General features: G+C 49.6%; 1 protein-coding gene and 1 pseudogene across 1 annotated transcript; one reads left to right on the forward strand and one right to left on the reverse strand.

The window, feature by feature from the left end:
• Nucleotides 1-1,777: 1,777 nt before the first annotated feature.
• Nucleotides 1,778-18,748, reverse strand: LOC118577283 (cytochrome P450 2S1). The gene is given in 11 exon segments (XM_036177417.1): nucleotides 1,778-3,138; nucleotides 3,307-3,448; nucleotides 6,445-6,632; nucleotides 8,565-8,706; nucleotides 9,684-9,863; nucleotides 9,942-10,010; nucleotides 10,012-10,103; nucleotides 11,869-12,018; nucleotides 16,962-17,091; nucleotides 17,093-17,128; nucleotides 18,211-18,748. Coding segments are annotated over 11 exon segments (1,503 nt in total). The 5' UTR covers nucleotides 18,388-18,748; the 3' UTR covers nucleotides 1,778-2,941.
• LOC118585783 lies at nucleotides 10,385-11,106 on the forward strand (annotated as a pseudogene).
• Nucleotides 18,749-22,592: the final 3,844 nt, after the last annotated feature.

Below are 22,592 nucleotides of genomic sequence, written 5' to 3' on the forward strand. Positions count from 1 at the left end.
ATGGACTCTGGTAGCTGACTTGTCCCAGGGCATCCACATGGTCCTCAGCGGCAGCATGGGCCATGGACTTCAACACAGAGCTCGGCTACAGTAGGACCAGGAACCCAAACAAGGTCCTTGGTAGCAGCCTGGGTCCATTGTTTTTGTTTTTTAAGGACCATAAAGATGGCCCAAAGCATAAAGGCATTGGTGCCAACCCTGATGGCCTGAGATGACCCCTGAGACCCACATGTTGGAAGGAGAGAAATGGCTTCTTCAAGTTTTTCTCTGCCTTCCACAGGGGAGCTGTGTGTGTCCATTGAAATGTATCCAGAATAAACAACAACAACAACAACAACAACAAAAACCAACTGTAATTAAAAGAGAAAAGCCTTAAACCTTATCCCTTTTCAAATCACTTGAAGTGCAATAACAATATGAAACCCAGACCAGGCATGGTAATGCACACCTTTATAATGGATTTTTTTTTTTAGATTTACTTATTTATTATGTATACAGAAGAGGGCACCAGATCTCATTACAGTTGGTTGTGAGCCACCATGTGGGTGCTGGGAATTGAACTCAGGACCTCTGGAAGAGCAGCCGGTGCTCTTAACCTCTGAGCCATCTCTCCAGCCCTAATGCATACCTTTAATCCCAGCACTCAGGAGGCAGAGGCAGGCAGATCTCTGAATTCAAGGCCAGCCTGGTCTATAAAGTGAGTTCTGGGACAACAGAGAACTTGTCTCAAAGGACAAAACAAAACAAAAACCAGGTATGATGGAGTACATCTGTGATCCTAGCACTTGAGAGGTGGAGGAAGGGGAAAATCCAGGGTCAGTCTGGGACACCTAAGAGTCCAGTTCCCCAAATGGAGTCTTCTTTTTTTTCCCCGAGACAAGGTTTCTCTGCGTAGCCCTGGCTGTCCTGGAATTCGCTCTGTAGACCAGGTTGGCCTTGAACTCACAGAGATCCACCTGCCTCTGCCTCCTGAGTGCTGGGATTAAAGGTGTGAGCCACCACCGCCTGCATAGACCCTCTCTTAAAAAAAAAAAAAGAAAGAAAGAAAGAAAGAAATTAAAAGACAGGCATGTGGTTGGTGAGGTTGGGGATTTAGCTCAGTGCTAGAGCACTTGCCTAGCAAGCACAAGGCCCTGGGTTCGATCCTCAGCTTAAAAAAACAAACAAACAAAAGAAAAAAAAACCAAAAACAAAAACCAAAAAACCCCCCACAAAGACAGGCACGTTCAATTCTTTCCTAATGTTTGCCTTAACATAACCCTAAGAAAGGGTGGTAAGTGGAATAGACGCAGCAGACAGTTAGTGGTTATTGTATTTTCAATTCTGTCAGTGACGAGGATGGGACTCTGGGTTCTATACATGTCAAGCAGGTGTCTACCAGCAAGCTACACTTCCAGGCAGAGTTGATGGTTATTTAAAAAAAAAAACAAAATGGAGTAATGGGGAAAACAGGAGAGAAGAAGGGCTGGAGAGGCAAGAGGCAAGGCAATGGGCCTTAGAGCCTGTGTGTCTGCATCTGCTTTCAGATTTGGAGAACTTCCAGAGGCTAGATCTGCCATTGGCTGAAGACTTTCCAGCGATCCCCGAAGCAGGACAGCAGACAGCCTCAGCCGGGTCCCTCCCTCCCCCACAGCTTCACATCTGGTACTGATGTCAACAGCGAGGTGGGCGGTGACCCATGTTTTTCAGCTTCCTCCCAGCCTCAGGGGAGGGGCGGACTCCCCCAACCCCACCCCTTACTCACTGGGACTCAGTCACACAAGCAGAGGGGGTCCAGTCCGTGGCCAGAAACAAACTTTTATTGCAAAATGGGGACTTTCAAATCACAAAGAGGTCAGGTATGGCCCTTGTCCTCTTATGGAGGGGTAGAACCTGGTTCCTCTTGGTCAACTAGTCCTTCCAGGGAATGGCTCTTTGGAGATTTAAAATTTTTGTTTTTTGAGCAGTTCTGGGGATTGAACCCTAGGCTTCACAAATGCTAGGCGAGTACTCTACTTCTGAGCTACATTTCCAGCACCCTGACGGGGACTTGTGCCAAGTGAAGTCAGGATGTGTTTGAGAGCAGAGCCCTGATTAAACATGAGCACATAAACATGATTGGGGAAGTTTCTCCTTTGGGTTGCTGGCCCTCATTTGTACAAGGTCTGTCTATGTGCACAACTACAAACGGGGAAACATTTAGACTCGGGAAAATCGGTTGGAAGGAGTATGATTGACGAACAAGGGTGTGGAGGTGGCTGGGACAGTTTTGTCGTCACGCTGTGTGTCTCAGTAGGAAGAAATTCGGAAGAGCCAAGACACTGTCACATCTGGTCTGGCTGTGTGGATGTCTGGATGGCGGCCATAGATGGAGGTACTCATGTGCCTGGATGGTGGTGAGGTCATCCATGGGAGTAGACAGGGACATGGTTCGGGCTGTGATGTGACCCCAGCTGGGGTATGCTGTTTTCCATGGCGGGGACCCAGCAGCAGTAGTGACAGACATGGAACACGGTTGGGCTGTTTGTGTGGCTGTGTGGGTGGTAGCTGGATTGGGATTGTGAGGACAAGGAGAGGTTTGGCTGGCTTGGTGGGGGAATCTGGTTATATGCTTGTGAGTTCAGATGGTGTATACTACATTTAAGTAGTCTGAAAGCCTGTGCAGCCCCTTGGTGGTGCACACTTCTAATTCCAGCACTCAGGAACCTGAGGCAGGAGGATCACAAGTTTGAGACCTGCCTGTGCTATATAGCCAGACCCTGATTCAGAGAGCCCTCTTTAAAAAAAAAAAAACAAAAAACAAAAGCATACACATCAGTTGCCTTGTAGTTGTGTAGGGGAGTGCGGTCCTGGGTCACAGTAGCTGCCTGGATACATGATGTGTGGTATGGTGTAGCTTCTGCGACACCTGGTTCACACACCCCCTTGAGGCTGTCCACCCCAGGGGGCTCCCACCCTTCCTTCATCTGGACTGGTCGCCAGTGGGCCAGACCTGTAGCTGGAAGTCTGGAGGGATGTTGAAAAGTCCACTGACGGCTGGCTGCAGGCTCAAGTCATCTGGTGGGCATGGCGTATCCAGGGAGAAGGCTTGCAGGATTGCAGTGAAGAAAAGCCATAGCTCTGCCCTAGCCAGGCCTTCTCCCAGGCAGACCCGCTTACCTGGCAGGGGTGGGGGAGGCTGAGTCAGCTGTGCTCACATCTGGGCCCATGGAGGAGGCGGAGCCAACAGAGACCTTGGGTGCAGGGAAGTGCCTCCCCAACCGGCCCTGACACCCACTGACTATATCCAGTCAGCACCCTCAGGTTATCCCTAGCCCTAGTAGATACCTAAGGAGAAGGGCAGGAAGGCTTCATGTTTCCTCAACTGGCCATCAGTGTCCAGGAAGCGGTCTGGGTGGAACTCTTCAGGGTTCTGGAAAACCTCAGGGTCATGCAGTACAGAGCCGAGCAGGGGGAAGACCTCAGTGCCCTGAGGGGAAAAGATGAAAGCTCACATACACAGGTTTCCTATTGATAATTTTAAATCAAATAAAAAAGATGTATTAGTATATATCTATATCTATCTATCTCTATCTCTATATTGTATATATATATATATATTTTGAGACAGGGTTTCTCTGTTTAACAGCACTGGCTGTCCTGAAACTTGCTCTGTAGACCAAAGTGTCCTGGAACTCGCAGAGATCTGCCCGCCTCTGCCTCCCAAGTGCTGGGATTAAAGGCGTGGGCTACCACAACAGGCTATATTTTATTTTTGTTTCATGTGTATGAGTATTTGCTTGAATGTACAGCTGTGTCCGAAATGAGTGCAGTGCTCAGGGAGGCCAGAAGAGGGCATCAGCTCTCCTGGAACTGGAGTTAGAGTTGTGAATCACCATGTGGGTGCAGGGAACTGAACCCACTGAACTCTTTAACTGCTGGGCCATCTTTCCAGCCCAGCCATTTTTATTTGTTTGTTTGTTTCTGTGTGTGTGTGTGTGTGTGTGTGTGTGTGTGTGCGTGTGCGTGTGTTGAGCCACTCAACATGGTGCTGGAGACTAAAAATGGGTCCTCTGGAAGAGCAGTAAGCGCTCTTAACAGCTGACATTTTTTATTTTTATTTATTTTTTTTTGGTTTTTCGAGACAGGGTTTCTCTGTAGGTTTAGAGCCTGTCCTGGACTAGCTCTGTAGCCCAGCCTCGAACTCACAGAGATCCACCTGCCTCTGCCTCCCAAATGTTGGGATTACAGGCATGTGCCGCCGCCATCGCCATCACCACCACCCGGCCCGACATTTTTATTACTGTGTAATATAAATAGCAAAACCACAAAACATTTTTTAAAACATTTCTAGTGATTTGTTAATTTCTTATTTTATCATTAACTGTTTTTGCTTTTGTCTAATATTGACTGTCAACTTGAAATTCAAGCAAGTTAAGGTTTGGTAAATACTGCCTCCTGAGTGCTGGGATTAAAGGCATGTGTCACCACTGCTGGGTCATAGTTTTTAGAAATTAAAAAAAAATTATAAAATAAAAAATGCAAATAAATATATACTTAGGGCCAGGTGTGGTGGTGTACACCTTTAATCCTGGTACTCAGGAGGCAGAGCCAGGTGAACCTCTGAGTTCAAGGCCAGCTTGCTCTACATAGTGAGACCCTATTTCAAACAACAAAAAATTCCACAAACAACCAAACCAAAAAAGTTAGCATTAAGTAAATGCATCTGCATCTCTCATTCTCCTTTCTCCCATTTGCCCCTACTTTCCTTCAAGACAGGGTCTCACTATGTAGCCCAGGCTAGCCTTCAACTTGCAGGATTTACAAGCATCTGCCATCGCATTGGGATAAGCAAATGCTTTCTCTAGGTACACACACACACACACACACACACACACACACACGGCCTCACATGTAACAGTTGTACACGGTATCCTACTTCCTTACCACTTTCCTTGAATCTCTGGAATAAGCCCAGGAAGGAGATAATAATATGCCCAATTTAAAGACAAGAGAATCTGGATGTGGCGGCACACTCAACACTCGGGAGGCTGAGACAGGAAGATGGCAAGATTGCAAGTTCAAGGCCAGCCTGGCCTACTTCACAAGCTCTTGTTTCAAAAGAGAAGAAAACAGGACGTGTGTCTAGGGATGTCAGTCAGTCAGACTGTACACAGCTGTACAGTCAAGCTGAATGTGTGAGAGGTGCTGGGTTCAACCCCTACTACCCTATGGGGGATGGGAAGGGAGGTAAAAAAGATGAGGAAGCTAAGGCCTGGAGAGCTTAAACCATGGTCAAAGGAAACCCCGGGGCAGCCTGGCAGAGTGTGTTATTTTTACACTGTTTTGAAATTCTGGGAGTATGTTGTGATACCGAGATTAAGCTGTGGCTGTCCGAAGTCACCTCTCTGGGGAATGCCTCCAAAGGCAAAGGCAAGGATGTGTGTGTGTGGAGGGGGGGGGGGGGCTGTCCTTGAAGGCCACAGCCAGGCAGGGCTGCAGCCTCTCAGGCCAGACCAGAGCTTGTGTATCTTTGGGGCTGTTATGTTAGAGCATGGGTTCTCAACCTTCCTAATGCTGGGACTCTTTAATACAGTTTCTTGTGTTGTGGTGACCCACCCCCCCCAACCATAGAATTATTTTGTTGCTACTTCATAACTGTCATTTGGCTACTGTTATGAATCATAATGTAAATATCTGATATGTGGCCCCTGTAAAAGGATCATCGTTCCATTCCCAGGTTGAGAACTACTGTGTTAGAGGGTGAAGGCAGGCGGGGGAGCTGGAGGAGAGAGAGGCAAGATGTTCTTTGCTAAGCAGTCTGGCCCGTGGGTTGTGAGCTGGGACGGTGAAGGAGCTTCACCAAAGGTGCCACAGGACTGTTGTTAAATAACAGAAAGGCAGGTAGAAGTGGTTAAAGTTTAGGTTCTGGGTTCAAATCCTGCTTCCTACTTGAGGGCTGGGTGAATTCCTACAGATTTTAGTTTTTCCATCTCTAAAGTGATTGTTTCGGAGATGAAAGAAAATAGTACTAAATGAAAGCATTCGGAACAACAGCTGGCACAATGTAAAGGATATGTTAGATTCATGTTATTGTGACAGTGTGGTTGTCCTTTGTATGCACACAGGGCACCCACCCACCACTAAGAGCTGGGTAGGTGTTTTATAAGCATTATCTTTCAAGTCCAAATTGGATATTATTATTATTCTCCTCAATTTATAAGAGAGGTATATTGAAACTCAGTGGATGAAACAATTTGTTCAAGTTCTAGCTAAGAAAACAGCAGGGCTAAAAACATAAGGCTGCCAATCTTCTCTCAGGATTGAGGCTATATCGCCACCTGGTGGTTGTATCCTGAAGTGTTTTTCAGTTGAGGCCAAAGAGAAAGGGGTGGTGGTTGTGGGGAGGATCCAGACAGACACAGAAATCAAAACTCGAGTCCCCAGGGCAGAGAGATAACTGCTGTGGCCATGCCACACACCCACCTGGGGCAGAGTGTATCCTCGGAAGCAGGTGGTCCTTGTGAGGGTGTGGGGCATTCCCATGGGCACCAGGGCCAGCAGCCTCTGTGCCTCATGTAGAACTGCATCCGTGTACGGAAGGCGTACACGATCGCTCAGACTCGGAGCCCTGCCGGGACCCAGCTCCTGGAGCAACTCCTCCCGAACTCGCTCTGCATGCAAGAGGAGGGTTGCAGGTCAGGGGTGGGGTGGACCCTGGGGTCCTCCTTCTGGGAGCCTCATCTTCTGGTGCAGCAGTGGTTTGGGGGTGTGGCTGGCAGCAGGCGAAGAGCAACTGGGCTTGGTTGGGGTCTCGCTCATCCCGTTTGCCGGGTATGTATCTAATCTGTCTTAACTCCGTAGAGTAACAAAAAATGGAGGACACGGTTTTTTTTTTTTTGTTTTGTTTTGTGACAGGGTCTCACACTATAGTCTAGGCTAGAGTGTAATTCAGTGTGTAACCAAGGCTGAGACTCAGTCAGCATGCTCTCGTCTCATAGCTTACTAAGTGCTGGGATAACAGCTGTCTGTGCACTGTCTCATCTGGATGATGGGTGTGCACACAAGTGTGCGTGGGTGGAGGCCTAAGGAGGGTGTCAGGGGCCTGTCTGCTCTACCACTCTCCACCTCGATCCCCCGAGACAGGGTCTCTCACTGAACCTGGAGCTCGGCTGGCAGCCAGCAAGTCCCGGAGATTCTCCTATCTCGGGCCCTCACCCCTTTTCATCCCTTAGTCCTGGAGTTACAGGTAAGTGCAGACATGCCATGCTTTTTACGGAGTGGTGGAGGTTTGAACTCAGGTCCTATGCTGTGCAGCAAGCGCTCTTACCCTCTGAGCCATCTCCCCAGCCCTGATTATAATTTTTAATCTCCAGTCCTGACCCAGTGTCTTGTGGAGTTTGGATTCATCTCTTTTGTAGGCTTAGGCCCTTCCGAGGTGACTTTAATATCCCTCCCCCCTCATACACCCCCTCCCCCTTTTTCCTTTCTCTTGAGACAGGGCCTTGCTACATAGCCAAGGCTGGCATTAACTATGTAGAAAAGGCTAGCCTTGAATTTACGGCATCATCCTGCTTCAGGCCTTCTGAGTGCTGGGATTACAGGCATGAGCCACCGTCCCTGCTCAGCATCCCCTTTGAAACCAACTCCATCTTCATCCTTTCTGTACCTAGCTCAGATTGAGTCTTCCCAGGTAGAAACTCAAGCCTGCCCCTGGATAGGTCCTTCCTTCCTCATTCTCCATGACCTGCCTGTTCTGCCCTCCACAACCTGGCCTACCCCCAGCTTCTTATTTATTCAGGTTTTTGTCCACTTTCCTAGGTGCTTGGCATCCTCTCATATGTATAACCCACTGCATGCGTGTGTGTGTGTGTGTGTGTGTGTGTGTGTGTGTGTGTGTGTGTGCGCGCACCTGAGTTTGTGCATGCGTTTGTGTGTGTGTGTGTGTGTGTGTGTGTGTGTGTGTGTGTGTGTGTGTTGTGGGGCGTAGCTGGGAATGATACCCAGAGCTTCATGGATGCTAGGTAATCACTCTACTGTTGAGCACGCCCCCACCTCACCAGTGGATTCTAATCAAGGGCTCCTGATCCTCCCTCTCCACCCTCCCCTTAAGTTCTAGGCAAGAGCTCTGCCTCTGAGCTACAGTATCCTACAGTTTATCCTGTCATGGCAGCTGGATGATTTTCTAAAATGCAGATATCAGCTGAGTGCTAATTCACACCTATAAACTCAGTTGAGCCAGGACATTGAGTTAGAGGCCAGCCTAGGCTATACAGTGAGTAGCAGGCCAGCCTGGGCTACAGAGTAAGACCCTATCTCAAATAAAAGTAAGTAAATAAATAAATGTAAATTTAATTATGTCTTCCCTGCTCAAGGTCCTTCCATGGCTCCCTGTGACTGGGGACAAGGCACATGATAAAGGTCACAAGGTGCCATAGACAGGTCATGTCTTGCCTTTCACTGTTCCTTGGACTATGATCGGAAGCTCCCTCACCACTTGGGAAACCCTAAACTCCATGCTCAGTTTCATCTCCCTGCATGTCCTTTCTGTCCTCTGGAACATCCCTTGGGTTCCTGGGGCCTGGCTGGTGGGGACAGTTTCTTACGTTGCACTTGAGGATATCTCATCAAGAGCAGGAGAGCATAGCCGACTGTGGCCCCGATGGTCATCGTCCCAGCGAACAGCAGATAGGTGACTGTCATCAGCAAGTTCTTCTCAGTGAACTCTGTGCCTGGGTCTTGTTTCTCCTGAACATGAAGAGAAATGTTTGGGACAAGTTGAGGAATGAGAGGCTGTGATTTGAGTGGGGTAAAGATTAAAAAAACAACAAAAAACAAAGTTTTAAATTTCATTTCTGGGCTTGTGTATGCCATGGCATGCACATGGACAACTTGTAAGAGCTGATTCTGCCTTCCACTGTGTGGGTCCCGGGGCTCAAACACAGGTAGTCAGACTTGGTGTCAAACACTTTTACCCACTGAGACATGCCATTGTCCATTCCCCTCTGTTTTGAAACAGGGTCACATGTAGCCTAGGCTAGCCTTACATTTGCTATATAGTGGGTTGGGGATTTAGCTCAGTGTTACAGTGCTTGCCTAGCAAGCGCAAGGCCCTGGGTTCGGTCCTCAGCTTAAAAAAAATAAATTGCTATATAGCTGAAGATGAACTTCTCTCTCTGCCTCCCAGGTGTTGGGATGACAGGTGTGAGTTCAGTCCCAGGTCATGTGGTACTAGGGGCGGAACCCAGAACTTCCTGTATGGTAGGCTGAACGGTCGGCCGAATTACATCTTCCACCAAGAGACATATTGGTAGAGAAAGAGACCTGAAGCCAAGCCTGGTGGTTTAGCCCTTGGGAAGCAGAAGCAGCGTGTGTGTGTGTGTGTGTGTGTGTGTGTGTGTGTGTGTGTGTGTGTCCCCTCTGCAAGTTCCAGCCCAGCCTGGGCTACAGAGTGAGTTTTGGGTCAGCCTGTGATACAGAGTAAAACCATATCTCACCAAGAATAGAAAGGGAAGAGACCAATGGAAATCCTCAGGATTTCTTCTGTAAAGTAGGTTAAGACTCAAGAAGGGATGGTCTCTTCTCCCAGCAAAGCAAACCATTCCCAGTCCCACCCAGAGTTCAGCCCAGGGACGAGGACTCAGCAGATGCTAAGGAAATGGACTATCAGTCAGGCCAGTAGGCCATATACCAGAGGGACCCTTTCCTTTCCTGAGTTGCCACACCTGTGCCATCTTCAGCAGGAAAGCATCGACGACGTCTCGTGCAGGGCCTGAAGTGTGGACGCTTTCCTGGTGTCGCTGTACCTGCTGGACAACGAAGGCAGCCAGGATACCCAAGTGGCGCTGGAGCTGCGTGTGTGGGCCTGGCAAGGGTTGAAGCAGCCAGGAGAACATCTCATAGGCCTGTGGGTGCAGGAAGACACTTGTTCTCAGTGAGCTCACTCGGAAGCTCTGAGGCTGGGGAAGGTTCCCACCATTTACCTGGCCCCACGGGGAGCTGATCCCCAACAAGGTACCACTTGCTGCCTGAATCACAGCCTGGAACTCTTTCATCTTCGTAGGGCAAACGGATGCCAAAGAGGAGGGAACAGACGACATTAGAGGTGGCCTGGGCCAGCAGCATGGAAGGGTTGAATGGACGTCCTGGAGGCATGGACAGCAGCGGGAGAGAGAGAGGGGGAGAAGGCTGGATTAGATGAGGAGACAGGACAGAAAGAGAGTCGGAGCTGGGTGTGGTGGCTCACACCTGTAATCCCAGCCCTGAAAAGTCGAGGATAGACAGCTGGGAGTTCCAGGACAGCCAGCCAGGGCTACAGAGAATGAGTCCCTGTCTCAAAAACAAAAACAATGAAAGTCGAGAGAACAGGATGTCCATCTCTGGGTCGTAGCATGTGCGGTGTTGACCAGCCGGGAACAAATGAAGAATGGGTGATGTGGAGAAAGACAAGGAGATTTTTGTTCAGAAGTGTGCCTGGTGCCACACTCTGGAAAAGGGAGGCAAGCATAAGACTGGACTGAAGCTCCGTGTTCTGTTTGGGTGAAAGACAGGTCAGGTCGCTGGATTCTCTTACACAGATGCCAACAAGATCAAAGGCATCACCTGGGAAGGGGATACCTGAGGGAGCATTTGGAGAATCCCCAAAAATACATCCCTGGAACAAAAACAGTCCTTGCTGGAATTAAGAAGGGAGAAAAAGGGAGAAAGGGCAGACCTAATAGTTTATCTTAAAAAGGTCTCTAAGAGTTACACCATGTTACATAACAAATGTCTCATGGCTTTTTGTTTTGTTTTGTTTTGTTTGAGACAGGGTCCCTCTGTGTAGCTTTGGAGCCTGTCCTGGAACTCACTTTGTAGACCAGGCTAGCCTCGAACTCACAGAGATCCACCTGCCTCTGCCTCCTGAGTGCTGGGATTAAAGGCGTGCGCCACCGCCGCCCAGCTGTCTCATGGCTTTTAATATGTGTCGTGATTTAACTCATACACCAACATTCATATCATGAATGGCTAACTGTTTTTGTTGGGCAGTCCTGATTTAAGTAAAACTGACTTGTATGTAGTAAAGTGTAGATCCTTCTTAAAACAACAATTCCAGTTGATAAATACTTTTTCTCCCTTTCTCAAGATGAGATTGGACTTAATCAGTAATGTTCTACTCTCCAGAGATGGGGGTGTTACTGAGAACCTACCAAATGGTTTTGTATTTTGATTTATATAACTGGGCATACGAATATGTTTAAACACCAGGAGAATTCTATCACTGTCTCAGAAGTGAGAAGACTCACCTGTGTTTCAGTTTGTGTTCACTGGCCTGTGACAGGCAATGGCTGCATGTCAGGAAGTAACTGTCTGTTCTTGACAATGCCGATTTCATTAGAATGCCCTATGTCGAGGGTGCTGCCTTCACCACTGAAAGGCACTTACTGTGGCTTATGTATGTTATCAAATAAAAAGTATTTCACACACACACACACACGCACACGCACACGCACACACACACACACACACACACACACACCTCAAACCCCCAAAACAAAACAACAAAAGGAGTCAGACACGGTAGCTCACACCTGTAATCCCAGCACTTGGAGACTGAGGTAGAAGGATTAGTCCCCAGTTCCAGGCTAGTGAAATTCCGTCTTAAACAAAACAAGACAAAGTAGGCACCGGGTAAAGATGGAAGAAGGAAGTGAAGAGGAGACAGCTCAAGGGTGCCAATGTCCCAGGGTCAGAGAGAGCTGTGGTGACACCCCCAGGTAAGGAAGAACTCAGTCAGTGTGGAGGTGAGCAAAGTGCGCTTCCCAACCCCCCACCCTGCCCCCAGCAGATTCATCACCACCCGGGGAACAATGGAGATGATGGTTCCTCTTCCTTTTGGCCGGAAGCATTTGTCGGCCCCTCCCTGCTGACCTTCTGTCTTCTGGAATGCCTCCACCAGATTCTGCACCTCTGCTTGGATCAGCTCCTCGCCTTCTCGCTTGCCCATGCCCAGGTCCCGTAGAGCGAGCAGGGTGAATTTCCTCAGCTGTTTCCACCGCTCCCCATTGGCAAAGAAAACCCCTGCATAGAAAGCTAGATTCAAGAAGGGACTGGTTCCATCCCCCCAGGGAGATGCCCCTAGGGCCCTGGTCCTGAATCTGTACCAGTCTGGCACGCATGTGTGCCTGTGTGTGTGTGTATGTGTGTGTGTGTGTGTGTGTGTGACGAGGTCCTCCATAAGTGCATAACTGAATTAGCATTTTATCCTTTGAGCTTAAGCCAGAGGAGATTGTCTCCTGAAAGTGTGACTAATCCTCCTCCCCATCACCTTTTTATCTCTTTGTCCCATCTGCGCATCCCAGCATGCATGGCCAGATGAGGCCATGGCAGGACTATGAACAGAAAGCAAGAGGTTGGAATTCCATCTTCTCCTGTACCCCGTGCCTGCTCTGCACAGACCTCCCCTTCAGAGCTCAGTGCTTGTCGGAGGCGGCTGCCTTGTAGTGGCAGCTGGAAGCTGCCGTCGGCCCTCTCACGTCTGACACACTAGCTTGGAGACCTTTCTTCTCCCCACCATAGCCCCACCATCCATCCTCTGGCTGTTGTACAGAGTGTAGACCTCTCATGCTCTTTTCTCTCCCAATGCCTTCTCTCCCCACCCTTAGCCCTGCTCTAGCTCGTCTCTTCCCTGGGCTTCCATCCTTCAGTTCTACTCACTTTGCCTGTTGAAAAGGTACAGATTTCAGAAAACCAGAAGCCCAGCTGCTCTGGTGTGACTCATAGGACTGCAAGGTGACCAGAGTCACGATGACTTTTAGCTTTATTAATCATCTATTACAGCTTCTCTCATTTCCTCAAAGGCATCATGACTCCCCACCCTGAACTGGGTCTTTGCTGTTTCCTCTGTCTGTAACAAGTTCCTGACCCTCCATCATATTAGGGGTTGCTGGCCATGAACCTAGGGCATTCATCGTACATGTTAAGCTCTCGACCACTGAGCTCACTGGGGGATTCTAGGCAGGGGCTCTACCACTGAGCCACACCCCAGCCCCTCACTGGGGGATTCTAGACAAGCATTCTCCACTGAACAAGACCTTCAATCATCACTTGTGGGTCTGTGCATGTCCTACCACTGAACTATATGTCCTTAGTGAAAAGTTTTTGCATCCCAATAAGCCTCTCTACCAACACAGCAATCCAAATCAGACCAAATCAGACTGAATGACAAAAAGTCCTGTTTTAATGGGTAAAGTGTTCCTGGGTGATTCTCTGCACCCCACCCCCCACCCCCAGGAGACAGGGATGAGAGACTGAAAAATCACATGTCTGTTTTCTGGGGTGCAGTTTAAATACCCTGTGGGAGTGGTCTTGAGCATCTCTGGGGGTGGGACTGTGTTTGGTAGGGCTTTCTGAGGGACAGGGTCTGGGCAGAGAGTGGGGCTTCCACCAGAACATTCCAGACTCTTCGGGTATATGAATGCCAAGGTGCCATATACCCAGAGTCTGGAATGTTCTGGTGGAAGCTCCACCTCAGTCCCTGTGGTGTCTTTTACAAAATCTATTTAAATTGGGACTATCTGATACATTTTGTCCTGAATGCTTGATTTCTCTGGGCACTAAGGTCTGGCCACAGTACCCTCTTGATAACCACCAGTCAAGGTGGCCTCCGGAGGGAACCTTAGAATTTTCTGTCCTCTGTGATCTTGAAAATTTTTGTTGGCGTGGAGATAAGTAGACAGAACTGCCCTAGGTCCAAGGTGTTTGGGTTCTGTGTCCCACCCTCCCTACAGCAGCCAGTGCCCCACAGCAATGGCCTTGTTGGGTAGGGTCATGGTGCCTCCAAATCCTGCCTATCTGGAAACTGGGAACCTGAAAATTCTGCCCTGACCATGCTGCTGGGGACACTGACCCCTCCCCCACCTCCCCAAACTTTACCTACCCACCTCCCTCCTATGGGGGGCCACACATTCTTCAGTGGACAACATTCCTCACATTTCCCCCCACCAATGGTCTAAGACCAAATTCCTCCTCCTTACCCACCTTCCTGTCCTCTCCTCTCCCTATCCCCCAACGACTCAACCTACCTCCTGGCCCCCTTTATATACTGGCCTGATGCCCTGAATTTCCCCCTGTTTCTTCTCATACTTGATCTCACCAGACTTCTGCCATACTCTGCCCTCTCCAAGAGGTAGAGATGATGGAATTGTTTGGGTCGGCGTGCCCTTCTCTCTTCAGGACCTCTCACAAATAGAAAAGCGATTGGGTTCCTTCTCTACTAATCCTTCTGTTTATATCAAGTAGTTCCATTATCTGTCTCAGGCCTGCGATCCCCCCTGACATGACCTTTATGTGACCCAGGCCTCCACCCTCACTCCCCAGGAGTGAACTCAAGTTCAGGTAGCAGCTAGGCAGTATGCAGACCAAACCCACCTAGTGGACAGTATGGTCCCTGTGGGTGATATGGTGGTGCCAGCTACATAGCCCTACTGGAATTACCAACCAGAGAAGAGACTTTATGATTCATTGCCTTCTCCAAGTTGCCCAGGAGGCCATGTCCTGTCTGCCGACAGTCTGGACACTGGGGATCTGAATGCCCTGATGCGGGCTTGTCCTCTATGCCATGCCATGGAGGTCCAGCCTCACTAACACCAGCAACTGAGACTCTTCTGGTCTTTGAACTCGGAAGCCTGGCGGAAGACTAATGTGTCCTAGACCTGCTGACTCCCATTGCCTTCTTGGAGCCTAGGGTGATGCTACCAGTGTTGGGTAAGTCCATTGACTTTCTCTTGGGCATGGGAGCTACCTATTCTGTTTTGACATCTCACTTGGGTCCTATAGTTCCTTCACCAATCTCTGTCAAAGGGGTGGACGGGATCCCTTCCTTCCCACTTAAGACCCTGACACTTGCCTGCATTCTTACAGGGCGATTCTTCTCACACTCTTTTTCTAGTCAGACCTGCTTGCACCTCTGCTTGGTTGTGATATTCTCAGCTGCTTTGGGGCCACACTCACCTTGGCTACCACACTCTCCCCTGAGTATTTCACAGGTCCATTCCTCCTGCCAGACATGTGCCAAGGTCAATCTACAGGGGGCCCTCCTCAGCCTCTGCTCCAGCTCCGAGGACACCAACTGGGTGAGGATTGGCAGGGAACCAGCAGATGTGGTAACCCAAGTACTCCTGGAACATGTCATCCTTAGATTTGGCCTGCCACAGACCATACAAATAGACGACAGGCCAGGCTTCGCTTCCAGAGTCATGGAGCTTGTGTTAGATGCACTCAAAATTTCCTGGAAGCTCCACATTGCCCACAATCTTCGGGAAAGGTTGAGAAGGCCAGTGGACTCATCAAACAACAGCTCACCAGGCTCTCCATTGAACTCAGATTATCTTGGCTCTCCCTTCCCCCCATTGCCCTCTCCTGCCAGGACACTCCACGCTCTCCTACAGGCCTGAGCCCTTTTGAACTCCTTTAGGGAAGGCCCTTCCTCCTCAATCATCACCTCCCTGCCCCAATTCCCCCACTGTCCGGGTACCTCCCCTGCGTGTCCTTTCTGAGGTTTCTTCTCTGTTCACAAGCTGACAGCCATCTCCCTGCCCCCACACCAATGGATGCAAATGCCCCTGAGCCTGGCCCACTCTCCCCAGGGGACAGAGTATTCCTCAAACAGCTAGCTCCTAAGTCTCTTGAGCCCCGATGGACAGGACCTTATACTGTGATCCTCACCATCTCTTCGGCTGCCAAGCTCCTGGGACATCCATGCTGGTACCATCTCTCCAGGCTCAAGTGGGCACTTGTTCAGGATACGTGGTATGTCCAGCAGCTGGGACCCTCTACCCTAGTTTTCCAAGATGTCCCAAAGAAGGGCCCATCTGCTCTTCTGCCCTGTGCATCCATCTTTGCAGTACAGCTAGGGCAGATGTTAATAATCTGTTTTTTTCCTAGCAACTTGCCTTCTCTGCTTCATCAAGAAACAGATGCCTGCCAGGTGATGGTGGCTTATGTCTTTAATCCCAGCACTCGGGAGGCAGAGGCAGGTGGACTCTGTGATTTCGAGTCCAGCTTGATCTACAGAGCAAGATCCAGGACAGGCACCAAAACAACACAGAGGGACCCTGTCTCGAAACAAAACAAAACAACTGCACTCCAGAAAACAGACATGTGGTTTTTTGGTCTCTCATCCCTGTCTCCTCTCTGGGGGTGCCAGAGAATCACCCGGGAATGCTTTACCCATTAAACCTGGACTACTTCTCCTTCTTCTTCTTCTTCTTCTTCTTCTTCTTCTTCTTCTTCTTCTTCTTCTTCTTCTTCTTCTTCTTCCTCCTCCTCCTCCTCCTCCTCCTCCTCCTCCTCCTCCTCCTTCTTCTTCTTTTTGGGTTTTTTTGAGACAGGGTTTCTCTGTTCTGGAACTCACTCTGTAGCCCAGGCTGGCCTCGAACTCACAGAGATCTACCTGCCTCTGCCTCCCGAGTGCTGGGATTACAGGCATGCGCCACCACCGCCTGGCTTAAACCCGGACTTTTTCTAATTTGGTCTGATTTGGTCTGGTTTGGATTGCTGTGTTGGTGAAGAGGCTCATTGGGGTGCAAAACCTTTTCACTTAGTCCTGTTTTTTTCAGGACAGGTTCACACTGTCTTGTGCTATGTAGCCCAAGATGGCCTTGAAACTCACTATGTAGCCCAGGTTGGCCTGAAACTTGAGTGCCTATAGTCTCAGGCTATAAATGCTGGGGTTGCAGACGTGGATCACCACACCTGGTCAAGCTCCTGTACGGTGAGGGCTTGTCTATCAATTCACAGACCCTTGAGTAGTAATTATTGTCACTGTAGGTTGGCCATTAGTAAGTAAACACTCTCTTGGCACAGCCCGGTTCCACTTGGTCCTTAGTACAACACTAAGTGACAGTCACCATTTGTCCTCCCATTTCAAAGAGGAGGAGACCACTAAGTCACCTGCAAAAATAACCTCCATACCTGTAAGTAGGGGCAGGACCCAGCAGCCTCCATTTGCCCTCATGACTCACCATGACCACCAAAAGTCTTGTCCAGCGTTGCCAACGTTCCCCGACCGCTGAATTCCTCAGCCTGACCTCCCAAGGCCTCTCGTACAGCATCATGCCCAACCAGGACCACCACACGGCGCCAGGGGCCCAAGGTGTATGGTAAACACAGGCCCATACTTCTTACTTAGCTGGGGGCAGAAAGGGAGAAGAGGGTGATAACTGGTCCCAGGAACTGCCTCCAACAGCCAGGCTGTATTAGTACCTTGGATAAGTCATGTGGTCTGGCTTTTGCCCCTATACCAGGAACTGGTCCCCTCCCCACCCCAAGCAAAAATACCCGTTTGGGAGGTTGTTCTCTTTTTGCATGGGGGTGTAGAGTGGGTGCTTCTTAAACACATCCTTGTGCCTTCTTTCTTGCTTCCAGGCTCTAACCTCTGATCTTGGGACCATCCACAACCAGTTTTGGTTTCCCATAATCTCCCTTTCCCCAATATCCAGCTACCCATTTCAACCTCTGCTAAACCCTTAAATCCCACGGCAGTTTCAGTGGAACATGTCCCATCTCTCTCCCTTAGACGCCCACCCCCTTTTTCTGTCCTTAAAAGTCCCTCAGAATATTTTTGAATGGAATGCTTCACCCCCCACTACCCCAGGCAGGTTGGGACTGCCTCCCCATCCTCCCACCCGGTGGCAGGAATTCCTAGCTCCCCCTAGCTGAGCTACACCCATCCTCCCACTCTGGGAGTCTCTGAGGCAGATTCAGTTAGCCCAGGATGCTCTCTGCTCAACCCCTCCAGCTTCCACAAGCTTCCAGATGCTTCCCTCCCAACACGGGTACTGGGGACAAGTTTGCCCACTACCATTCTCACCTTAGAGAGTGCCTGCTTTGCAGTTTTGGTCCCAGCTCACTACCTTCCGGGCATTCTGTGGGTCCTTGCGACCTGGGACCCCTGCCTCTCTGGGTCCTGCTCTCATTTCTTTCTAAATCTCCGTGAGCTGTGTCCCTCACAGCTCTAGCCCCTTTCTTAGCCCGGGACTACCTGCCCCTCCTGGGTCCCGCTTCCAGGACTAAGGGCACCCTCCCTTGCTCAGCGCAGGTCAGCACGTTCTCACCCTCAGCTCAAGGCATCCTTAGTCCCTTTGCCCTGAGGACCCTTGCCTCTGCCTTCTTCCTAAAACAGCCTAAGACTCTTGCAGAGTCCAGGCACTCAGGAGATTCCTCCCCCACACCCCCCACACCCCTGGTTAGGATGTCCTTGCGTCCCCTCACCCGCAAGAACCCGGAGTACAGCGCCCCGGGACGCAGCTGCAGGAGGTTTCCCAGCAGCGGCAGCGGGGTGGGCCCCGGGGGCAGGTGGCCTCGAGCCGGGGTCCTGGGCAGTCCCAGCGCCAGCAGCAACAGCAGCAGCAGAGCTAGCAGCAGTGCCCAGGTGCTGGCTGCCTCCATCTCTGTAGGTCGGCTCCGATCTCCACCTCCGAGAAGCTCCGGGCCGCCCGGCCAGTTAGGGGCGGGAACGGGGCGGCTCCCTCTTCAACGAAATCAGGCGGAGGGGGGCGGGGCAGCCTCCTGCAAGTCGTCGCTCCCCGCATCCGAATTTCTCCGCCTCCGGCCCGGAGACGCAAGAAGTCCCACACTAATGCACAAATGGATCTCCCAGGTGATCTAGGTTTTTCTGGGGTTCAGAGGGCGGAGACAGTGACTTGGGCCCCAGGTAGGGTGTAGTAAGCAAACGAGAGGAACCTGGGAGCAGGAGACTTTGGCTAGCTACAGCGGCCACACCTCGCAGGGCGGTGACCCTGGGTGGCTCTGCCCGGCTCCCTCTCCCTCTGCTTATCTTGGTGTGCGTGCTTGCGTGCATATGTCACCATGTCTTGGAGGCAGTTTCCTCCCGCATCCTACCTTCACCAACTAGGAGGGACTTGACATTCTGTTGTCCCTAGATTAAAAGGCTCCGTGACATAGCTATCCGACCTAGGTCAGTCTGGATTGTTGGAATCATTTTATTTTGAAACAGGGTCGCAGGTAGCCCGGGCTACCCTGGAACTCAGGGTGTAACTAAGGATGACCTTGAACTTCTTAATCCTCCTGCCTCCACTGCTCACTGGTGGGATTAAAGGCTTGCTACATCAAGCCTGGTTGGTTGACTCATTCGTGTGTGTGTGTGTGTGTGTGTGTGTGTGTGTGTGTGTGTGTGTGTGTTTAATTAGTTTTTTGAGTGTGTATCTGTGTGTTCGTGTTTCTCTGTGTATGTGTTAACATGTGTATGGGGGTGCTCCTACATGGGCATTGGCGGGTAGGTGGAGTTGACATCCCACAATTCCTCTCCACTGTACTTCTTTAGGCAGGTTTTCTCTGGAATTCCTCCTCTAGCTGACCAGTTTGCCCCGGGGGTCACCTGTCTTCCTTACAAGTGTTCTGGACCTATAAACTCCAGTCCTCAGGTGGAAGTGCTTATCCACTCTGCCATCTTCCAGCCCTACTTTATTTTTTATTAGCACATGTTAATGATAAATATACTAATGAGTTTCATTCTGGCATTTTCAAGCACATACAACGTCTTTTTACCCTATTTAACCTGTTACCTGATGAGTTTTATTAGGGTTGCTTACAGGGTCTTAGGTGAGAGATTGTTTACAATCTTATTCTGAGGCCACGCCACTGAAAAGAATCTCTCCCTCTTCCGGGGACTATCACTGCTTCAGAGTGGCTTGGGGCCCCAGGAGCCCCTCTCCCCTAGCTCCATTCTTTCACTGATTCACTGAGAGCAGTGGTTCTTGTTCTGGTGGACGCTCTGCCTCAGCCCCTGGCACCCTGGCACCCTGGCACCCTGGCATTCTATCCCCAGAGTCTGGAATGTTCTGGTGGAAGCCCCACTTGAACGCCCCTCCTCTATCTCTCTCTCCGAACCTGCCCCCGTAAATCAGCAGCCCCTCCTCTGGAGCTGCCCTCCCATTCCAGACCTCCACCCCCTGGGGCTGCTCAAGACCATGTCTACAGGTTGCTTAAGGCCTGGTAGCCATATTTGCCATGTGACTCTTCCCCAGCCTTCCCAAGGGTTACCCAGGATTGCTTTGCTCTGTTCATTAAACCTGGACTTAGTAATTCCGCTTGATTGGTTTATTACATCAGTGGCAGCAGATACCATACCCAGCAACCGGGATTCAAAACTTATCAGTTCTTAACCTTCCTAATACAGTTCCTTCAATATTCCTTTAATACAGTTCCTCATATTGTGGTGACCCCCCCCGAATTATTTCATTGCTACTTCATAACTCTAAGTTTGCTACTGTTATGAATCGTAATGTAAATATCTGACATGTGACCCAGAGGGGGTCTCAACTCACAGGTTGAGAACCACTGAATTAGAGCCATCTTGAGAATGGGGTTGTAAGCAACCTAGAGGAGGGTTGGGCTGTTCATCTCCACATGCAAATGAGGATGAGATCAGATAATCGGGAAGTGCAAAGGCCTGAGAGGGTTAAGGCAGTATCTGAGATAGACAGCTGCTGGTTTGGTTGGCTACAGTATCCCTAGCATTCGGCACAGACAGCCACTCCGTAAATATTTGCTGTACCAAAAATTGAGTAGGAGATAGGACCTGTGAGGACTCTAGAGACGTGGGGGTGCCTCTTGCAGGGCGAGACTTTACATTTTAGGAAAAAGATGTTGTGTTTTATTTTTGTGCTAGGGAAGCAGTATGAACGGATGTTCCCCCAAGAAGCCATATCTGGGTTGAAGATCCTGCATGTGGAGGGCTTAACTACAACTTCAGATTGCAAAGAAGAGACCCAGTGTTGCTTGCTCATTGTGAGTCAGAAGGACAGTGGGCTATCTTTAGTTCCCTTTAACAGAGATTTACTAACTCTGTATCTGAGTTCATATCATCGTGCCTATTAGGTGCAACTTTTGGAATGCATTGTTAAACTTAGCAGACCTCAGGCTCCCACCAACCCCAAGGCTCAGACTATTAGAAGATACCACCTGAGACTTATAAAGTCCCGCCCTCCTCAGTCCCCACTGATGTATTTGCTAAATACAGTGATTTATGACTTTCTTTTGTTTTGTGACTGTAAAAAGTTCATATCACCTCCTCCACAGTAGAACATGCCACGAGGGACAGTCTGAATCCCTGTTTCCAGACATGGGTACTCATAGTTGGCTCTGAAGAAATCTCTCTTACTCCCTTTGGACCAAGAACTGTGATGTGGGACCTCAGAGATAAATCATTTTCACCCGAGGAGTCATCTGGATTGGCACCAGGTCCCAGCACGGGGCTGTCACCATCCACGCTGCCTCTCTGAGTGGATAATGGCAAATTGTCAGGGAACCTGCATCCTCCACTGTGGGCCTTTTTTTTTTTTTTTGTTGATGGCCTGTTGGTTTATACTAAGCTGGTTGTTATGTTGGACATCCTATTACTGTTTCAAAACATTCTCTCAGGACGCTTGTGGCTAGCATTGGGCCTTCTGCTGCTACCCCTCCAACATCTACCATTGTTTTCCCATCGCCTGCTCATCTTCTTTGCAGCCTCACCCCATTTAGTTTAGAAATTCTGATGGCTGGTTGTAAAGATGCTGATGATAAGAAGCCCTGAGTTCCTTCTAGCCCAGCAGGTGGTGGTGTCTGGAGAAACTAACTCCCTGAGACATATGGTGGCCTCCTTCTGAGACTCCCCCAAAACATGCCTTCGGTCTGGTAAAGTGGCTCAGCCGGTAAAGGTGCTTGCTACAGAGTCTGATGACCTGGGTTCAATCCTGGGGATGCACAAGGTGGAAGAGAGAACTGATGCCTCCAAATTGTCCTCTGACCTCCACACATATAGTGTGACATGGGTATGCTCCATCCCCAAATATAAATAAACATAAAGGGAAAAAAATAAACTAAACAAAATACCTTGTTCCTGGGCCAAAAGTTCCTTTCTTGGCTCACCTGGAAAGGCACACATAAGGGGTGACCACCCAGTGCCTGGAGTCCCCTCACATTTCCATAAATACACAGCGTGAACATTAGACCTTGTGGGAGGAACTGACCCTGCTGGGGTGCAACCTTAATCACCTACTCTCATGAGGTGATTAAGTCAGTCTGAAGCATAAGCCTCCAGCTAGCACAGAAGGTTGTCAGTTTCAGGAGAAAAGGCCATGAAGGGACACAGAAATACAAGGACAACATGCCTACCAGCAATACAGCACTTGGGAGGCAAGAAGACCAGAGTTCTAGGAGATTCTTGAACAGTGCATGCAGGGCCAGTCTGGGGGCTACGTGAGACCCTGTCTTAAAAGCCAAAATGGAACAAAACAAGAAATGTAAAGAAGGAGGAATGCATTCAGGAAAAACTGTCATCTGGTATACCAGATGGTTTTGTTCTGATAGTTAGGATAACTTGCAAATATTTGGGAAAATGTGGAGACTAAACTAAAGATAACCAGGCTGTATGTTTTCCTCTATGGGGAAGTTTGACATCCCTGTGGCTAAGTCAGAGTCTGGTAGTAAAAGGAAAGATGGTGAGTTGGGGGCCCTACTTTGGTTGGAATTCAGAGGTTTTTTTGTTTTGTTTTATTTATTTTGTTTGTTTGTTTGTATGAGACAGTGTTGCTCTGTGTAGTTTTGGTGCCTGTCCTGGATCTTGCTCTGTAGACCAGGCTGGCCTGAAA

Source organism: Onychomys torridus, chromosome 1, assembly GCF_903995425.1.
Source record: "Onychomys torridus chromosome 1, mOncTor1.1, whole genome shotgun sequence".
NCBI lineage: Eukaryota > Metazoa > Chordata > Mammalia > Rodentia > Cricetidae > Onychomys > Onychomys torridus.